Here is a 7,526-nt window from a genome sequence, read left to right on the forward strand (position 1 = left end):
ATTATTCCTATTTAAAACCCACCATCCTAATCTTTAATGAACAAAGTCATAATTTGCTAATAAAGTTAACATTGGGTGGTGTGAATAGTCAATGGTTGTGATTGATGATCGGGGGAAACGCTCACCAACACCCGTATCGCGTTCACTTTACCTCTCTGTAGCTCACTAGAACGCTCCACGTTGCCCCATTCATTTGCTACACTGTGTTCAAAACACATAACTCAATACTATAGCAAACACACTACTACACGATCTAGCAAGCTGCGCGCCCCAAGCTCAGCACTAGCAACATGTTTCGTATCACCGCGCCACTTAAAACTCCGGTGACGTTTCACAAAAAATAGCCAATGGCGCATCGTCTGATATTAGGGCAATGAAAAAGTTATATCCAATCAGACGTGCGATACACTTGGCGGTGGCCAATGGGGGGCGAGCACCATCGACAGTAATGTTACAGAAGCTAAGACTGAAGACACTGCGTATCGCTGGTATTCAACATACAGCCATTGCAGTGCATTGAGATACAGCGGCAGCCGCTTTGGTAAGTATCAGGCACGGAAAAAATGTTAAGTATCGATAAGGATGAAAGTGATAAGAAAATGCAGAAATACCTCAGAAATGTATTGACCATGTTTGAATGTTAGGTTGGAAACAATTTTGTGATTTTTCATTCGAAGCGAACGTAAAAAAACAAGAAATTAGCCAGCTAACGTTACTTACTCTACAGTAAGCACACATTAGCCGCTCGTTGAAAAAAGGAGAAAGCAAAATTAATCAGTGGAATTTCAATACAAACGTCGATTTCCTTGAATGCAAATTATTTTATTAATTCATGTCAGGTAAGTGTTGCATTGTTATGATAAAATGTGGTTTATTTATCGAATTAAAAATCAGTAATGTCCAGCGGACAGCTGGCTATGTAACATTAGCGCACAAACATGGTTCATGGTGGAAGACACGGTTCATGGTATGAGCTCCAGCCCATAGCTAGCCATTGCAGTGTTGCGAGGCTGTGATGCCTCTCATGCGAAGATGAAACCGTGGGAAAATCGAAAATAAAAATATAGAAAACATTATGGGGAAAAAAGCTGTTAATAGTTATTTTTCAGACAATCGCCTCATAAAAGAGTGAAAAAAAATACCTCAGGAATCTGCGCTTTACTGTAATGGCTGACTACTCGCATAGGAAAAAATGCAGACAGCCATACAAGCGCAGTTCACTTCAACTTTTTCAAACCGTGATTTCTTACCAAACACGCATAAAACTGTACAATCTAACGATTGGAAATGAAAGTCCCACCTGTCCTTGTTCCAACGACAGTATTTTTTAAATTTACCGTCGAGGTTAAAGGGTTGAAATCACAGATTGAAATAAGGTGGGTATCCACGGTTGCGCTGCCCTCTACTGTATGCAATGTAATGGCCAAAGATTTAACTAACCCAAGATAGACCACAGCCTATAGTTTCCAATGGGAGCAAATTAATTATAGTGGGCAGAACAAGCAAGGACGTGGGCAGAGCAAAGCACAAGTTAGCATATCCTATTGGCACGTTGTAGCATTTATTTGCATATTTCCGTTAGAGAACGCCCACTCTGAAGTGCGCGTGTGCAATAACTCAATTTGCCCATGAAGTCGTTCTAAACCACGCAATTTTATGAAACATTAGCAAAGGGTAAAGTCTATAAAACATAGTCCAATCTGTTCTTTACATATTCTAGTAATGGGAACAGAATACTTTATTGAGATCAAATGTTTCATTGATTAGAAAATGTGCAGAATGTTGGACAAAATCTATCACTCCATCTTCTCCCACTGCCGACCACTAGGCTTCCTCTCATCACCATATTTGGTGGCGAGTGGAATTGCCTGCTGGATTTGTACATCCGGGGAAACATCTGGTTCATTGTTCTATCTGTGTAATGGGGTCGTCACTAGTTACCATAGCCAAAAAGTCCTAAACCCCGCCTATTTCTACAATTTATCTTCTTAAAATATGATCTTAAACCTAACCATAACCACACTGATAACCTTATGCCTAACAATGACCTTCCATTAAGACCAAAAAGCACATTTTTGTTTTCATTCATTTTTACGATTGACAATTTTGACTTTGTGGCTGTGGTATCTAGTGTAAACCGTGTAATGGCTGTGCATTGACACAAAGAGAAGGAGCCATATTCTCCATGTTAGTGGATGAAGACAAGCGGCCATTCCGAGCTAATAGGAAACTAACTCAACACAGCCCGCACATAGGCATAGCACAGACCCAGTGTATTGCTATAAACGGCGGCTAATGCAATAGGAATCTACCGGGGAAAAGTATTGTCATGCTCGCGGGCTTTGTCAACATGTTTGTCGATTAATAAAGCGACCGGGAATGCGGGTGGAGACATTTCAGGGCGACTTTCTTTCACGAAGAAGGCATTCTTACAAAATGGAAGAAGAAATATTGCCATCGTTGTTGACCTCCTTTTCCTCAACGAGAAGCCTATGCGCCATTACTACTTCACTCGGCAGATAGAAAGGCATTGCTTTGTTACAACACAGATGTACTGTATAGCTTCCAGTAATATATAATCGGAAATATTAGGGATTTTTTCCAAATTTTATGATTTTTTTCAAATGTTGCCAAATCGAGTTTAGAGTGAAAGGGAAGCATCTTTTGACGTTATTTTGTGGTTTTAGGGTATTTTTCTCGATTTTTCGGAGTTTGTTTTTTTCTAAGGAATATATTTCTGTAGACTTAAATGCCCTATCATTTTAACATTATACACGAATTCATCAGAAACGTGGCGATATATATTTCTCATTTTCTTTCCGCTTTAGTGCGTGAAACATTTCAAATATTTGCATACATATGCAGAAGAGTATCCAATGTTGCACGCATTTTTATCTAGACTGAGAACTTCTGTAACGTTCTGTAGTTAAAACTCAAATCATCGAATGACAAGCATTCTGCATAAAAGAAAAATATCAAATGTGACTAATTTAAGTCAACAAAATGCATGAAAATAGTATTAAAAAGTTACATTTCTCATGATTTGACCAGTAAAAATAACGGATGCGTTTTCGGCAAAGGGCACAGTCCCTGTGACAAATACTCCTCTAGAAAGGGTTTGTTTTCCACAAACGTATTGTCAAGCAGACAGAACGAACGAACCAGACGTGTTTATTCGCGTTTAACAGTTCTGATGCCAAGAGTGCGAGAAGGAAACCGTCTTTAGTGCAGGCTGGTAGGGGGATCCAAATGATTAGAAAATGAATAATCAAAATCAAAATCAATAACCAATATTATATTATTTAATGTCTTCAAACCCTTTGTCAAAGAAAATCTAACTAACTCAGTTACAACAAATATTTGTAATAAGTTGAGAAAGAGCTTCCACCTGCGTGTAATATACACCTGGGTCTGTGAGGGCCCTCAGTCAGGTAGTCGATTTAAACCATGAGGCGCAAAGAGCTTTCAGAAGAGTTCAGGGATAAAGTTGTAGATCGGCACAGATTAGGGGAAGGTTATAAGAAAATTTCCCATACATTGAGTATCCCATTGGGTACAGTCAGGTCAATCATTAAGAAGTGGAAGGTGTATGGAACCACTGAGACTCTGCCCAGATCAGGACGGCCTTCCAAAATAAGCAGTTGGGCGAAAAGGATTCTAGCTCTAGAACTCACCATGAGGCCAACTGCCTCTTTGAAAGAGCTGCAGAGTTCCATGGCTGAGATGGGAGAAAATGTCCACGAATCAACTATAGCTCGATCATTCGCCAACTGTAGCCGGTATGGCCGATCGGAAAGAAGGAGAACATTACAGAAAACAAACAGCGATCTCCAATCACGTGCAGAGTTTGCAGAAAAGCATTTAGGTGACACTTAAAAAAAAAAAAATGACAGTAAAAGGTTTTTCTGTCATAAAATACTGAATAAAATGACCTACAATGTTTATAATATTTAACGTTGTTAACTTTTTCTTTGCTGTTTTGCTCATTTCTAAAACATCTAATTTTTAGATATTGAGATGGGGAAAGATCCAAGGAAGCCGAGGGGCAAGATGTCCTCCTATGCCTACTTTGTCCAGACCTGTCGAGGGGAGCACAAGAAGAAACACCCGGAAGCTTCCGTCAACTTCTCAGAGTTCTCCAAGAAGTGCTCTGAGAGATGGAAGGTAAGTATGGAACACATCTCAGCTGTGATTGACTAGCACCCTTTTAAATTATTCACAATTTAGTACACCGCTTTTGACCAGCACCCCATGGGCCCCTGGTTAAAAGTAGTGCACTAAATAGGGAATAGGGTGTCAAAAGTAGTGCACTAAATAGGGAATATAGTGCCATTTTGGGAGCCCCTTTAGTTGAAACTGTCCTGTACCACTATCAATCCCTTGATAGTTGTCTTTGGTACAACTTAGTTTCAAATGAATGGTGTCACAGCTAAGTTGTTCCATACTTATTTGCCACCCCTTGTGTATCATTCTCTTGTAAACGTTGTCTTCCTCTACCACTGTGTGTTGCCCCTACCTGACACAAAACACACGCATCACTATTGGCATCTTACCACCAGTGTTTTCTACATGTACTTAAATACCTTCTTCATGTTGTTGTTTTTCTCTCAGACCATGTCCGCCAAGGAGAAGGGGAAGTTTGAGGATCTGGCCAAACTGGACAAGGTGCGATATGAGAGGGAGATGAGGAGCTACATTCCTCCCAAGGGAGAGAAGAAGAAAAGGTTTAAGGACCCCAACGCCCCCAAGAGACCATCGTGAGTACTGCCTGACAGAAAAAGACAGTCATCTCCCCCCATGACTCATGTCTCAGAGAATCATGTCTAAAGTAAATTAATGAAAAAATTACTATAATAAAATAATGAACAATAAAAGTGATTTGAATTGGATTACATTTGAATAAAACAACTACTGCATTTAATGCACCCATTTAACACTACAATTAAAATCAGGGTATCCTATGTGGCAACAATGAATTCATTATATCCAAACAAAATTAGTAAGAATTAGTAAGAATTCTCTTTCCTTTCTTCCACCGTGTCTCCCCTACCGCCGTCTCTCTTCCCTACCACCGTCTCTCTCCCCTACCGCCGTCTCTCTCCCATCCTCCAGGTCTGCGTTCTTCATTTTCTGCGCTGACTTCAGACCCCAGGTGAAGGTGGAGACCCCGGGCCTGTCTATCGGTGATGTGGCCAAGAAGCTGGGAGAGAAGTGGAACAACCTAACAGCGGAGGACAAGGTGCCCTATGAGAAAAAGGCTGCCAAGCTGAAGGAGAAGTACGAGAAGGTAAACAAACAACCCTTTTTTTTGTTCCTTCATCAATTTGGAGGACCTGTAACACAGTGCAGTCAGACGGGAGTGACAGGTGTATTCTGAGGGCTGTGTCTAATTTGGACTTTCTCGTAGTTCATATCAATATCGTGACAATTCAAGTTAGACTTGTGGATTTCAACCTGTGACCAACAGTATATTCTACAGTTTGATTAGAAATAACTTAATGTCAGCAGTCGAAAGATCTATTACTAACACCGGGGGTGTAATTGTTTTGCAACGTAAACTAGCGTCTCTATTGGCCAGAATAGGTAAGTCCCTCCGTATGCTGATCCTGTCCAATAGAAATACTAGTTTTCGTTCTAAAATTTAAACTTTTGTAACTGTTTGGAGTAATGATTACACCCCAGTCATCTGAAACACTAGCCACGTGTCATTCAGAGCAACAGTTTAAAAAATAAACAGAATGTATCTCCTCCACTTCCTTGTTCTCAGGACATCACTGCGTACCGCAACAAGGGTAAGTTGCCGGTCAGCATGCCAGCGAAGGCCGCCGCACCCGCCAAGGACGACAACGATGACGACGATGATGACGACGATGATGAGGATGACGATGGTGAGGATGACGATGATGAGGATGACGAGTAGAATACCGTTGTTACGTATAGCACTTACAATGTCTTGTTTATAAAGCATTTAACTCCCCTTGTACACAACACTTACTGAAAACAAAACAACATTTAAAAAATGAAAAAAGACACAAAAAACCTGTACCAAAAAAAAAAAAGTAACCACTGTGTATAAGAATCGTTTTTAAGCTGTACAGTTTTTTTTCTCCTTTTCTACAACAGTGTCATTTGTGTTTGTCTAGTGTTCTTCTCTTCCAGTGGTAGGTACTATTTATACCAATTATCCCTGGTTGCATACCAAATGAAACCCTATTCCCTATTTAGTTCACTATGAGACTCTGGTCAAAAGTAGTGTACTATATAGGGAAAGGGTTGCCATTTGGTATGCAGACTTGCCTGGTACAGTTTTAAAGCGGTTGTAAAATTGTCTGGGAAACCGGTGGGTCTATTTTCCCGATGTAGCAGTGCACAGCAGCACACTACCTAGTTATACGTTGGGGTCCTAGAAGTTCTTCTGTTTTCATTGACCGGTGTATTTGTTCTCTTATTTTAGATGCCGTATTATCAACGTTATTTTACTGTACTGTTTGAATACCACTGTAATTACAAAAAATAAGAAAGGATTATATCTGTTTTGGTTGATTCTGAATTGCTTCTGACATCAATAAACATTTTTTTTTAAATATATATATTTTTTATTAATTAAATGTTTTCTTGTAGATGGAACACCACTAGATGATTATCATGGTTAATAGATACAAGTCATTAGCTGTTGCACTATCATACTGTTACTGTTTTCCAACCTTTGATTGTGTCGTACGGTGTCGTTTGAATAGAATGGGCAAGGATGGAAGTAGTAACTCGAAGCCAAAGCATCTAAAGCTCATCAATGAACCTGTCTGATGTAAAGGTCCAACTGATTCTGTATTGACTATATTATCCACAGGGTTCCTCCCAGGAGGAAAGTCATCTTCACTGCTTTGTTAACACGTGTCTTAATTGACAACCAGACAATAATACATTCAGTCATGAATGATACTTATGGGTTATCCTGTCTGGGAATAATCATAGCTGTGATGCCGTGTTCACGTGCTAGTCGGAACTCTTGACATTTACGACTTGGTAAGTGGTTGAATGTGTCACGTGTATCACTGCAACCAGTTAGCAAGTTGGACATTTCAGAGTTTCCTAGTTCCGTCTAGCACGTGAACGCGACGGGAGTATCAAATCTGGGGAGTAATCGTAGCTCAAGAGTGACGTGGGCACGCTTGGGAGTAGTGCTTTACAGAAGCTTTACACACATTGTGTTTGACTGTAATGTCTCCTGTGTCTAGGAGGCCTGCAGTGCCCCTGTCTAGTTGCTGTGGTGTAGACTAGTCAGTTCGACCTAAAACGAGAGAGGAGACCTATTTCATTTTACTGCACTGAATTTGACCAGGGCCCATAGTGGACTGTATTTGACCTGGGCCCATAGTGAACTGTATTTGACCTGGGCCCATAGTGCACTGTATTTGACCAGGGCCCATAGTGCACTGTATTTGCCCAGGGCCCATAGTGCACTGTATTTGCCCAGGGCCCATAGTGCACTGTATTTGACCAGGGCCCATAGTGCACTGTATTTGACC

The 7,526-nt window shown here is 40.5% G+C and overlaps 1 protein-coding gene across 3 annotated transcripts; it reads left to right on the top strand.

Moving 5' to 3' along the window:
* The first annotated feature begins 438 nt into the window (after positions 1-438).
* On the top strand, positions 439-6,588 carry hmgb1a (high mobility group box 1a). Of its 3 annotated transcripts, none has more exons than XM_023988355.3 (5): positions 439-541; positions 4,010-4,164; positions 4,612-4,757; positions 5,113-5,287; positions 5,768-6,588. In XM_023988355.3, the coding sequence occupies exons 2-5, from the start codon at positions 4,018-4,020 to the stop codon at positions 5,918-5,920; spliced, it is 621 nt and encodes a 206-aa protein (XP_023844123.1). In that variant the 5' UTR covers positions 439-541; positions 4,010-4,017; the 3' UTR covers positions 5,921-6,588. The 3 variants fall into 3 exon arrangements, with proteins under 3 accessions (XP_023844123.1, XP_070299841.1, XP_023844122.1); XM_070443740.1 differs by having other exon boundaries at positions 493-545; XM_023988354.3 differs by lacking the exon at positions 439-541 and adding an exon at positions 1,338-3,865.
* Positions 6,589-7,526: the final 938 nt, after the last annotated feature.

The sequence above is a fragment of the Salvelinus sp. IW2-2015 genome, linkage group LG5 (genome assembly GCF_002910315.2).
Source record: "Salvelinus sp. IW2-2015 linkage group LG5, ASM291031v2, whole genome shotgun sequence".
In the NCBI taxonomy this organism is placed as follows: domain Eukaryota; kingdom Metazoa; phylum Chordata; class Actinopteri; order Salmoniformes; family Salmonidae; genus Salvelinus; species Salvelinus sp. IW2-2015.

Excerpts from the sequence above, each read along its gene's own strand:
- hmgb1a (XM_023988354.3), top strand. The coding sequence starts at position 3,448 with ATGAGGCGCAAAGAGCTTTCAGAAGAGTTCAGGGATAAAGTTGTAGAT. Across the intron at positions 3,866-4,009 it reads GTTTGCAGAAAAGCATTTAG|ATATTGAGATGGGGAAAGAT; the intron begins GTGACACTTAAA and ends TCTAATTTTTAG. Across the intron at positions 4,758-5,112 it reads AACGCCCCCAAGAGACCATC|GTCTGCGTTCTTCATTTTCT; the intron begins GTGAGTACTGCC and ends CCCATCCTCCAG.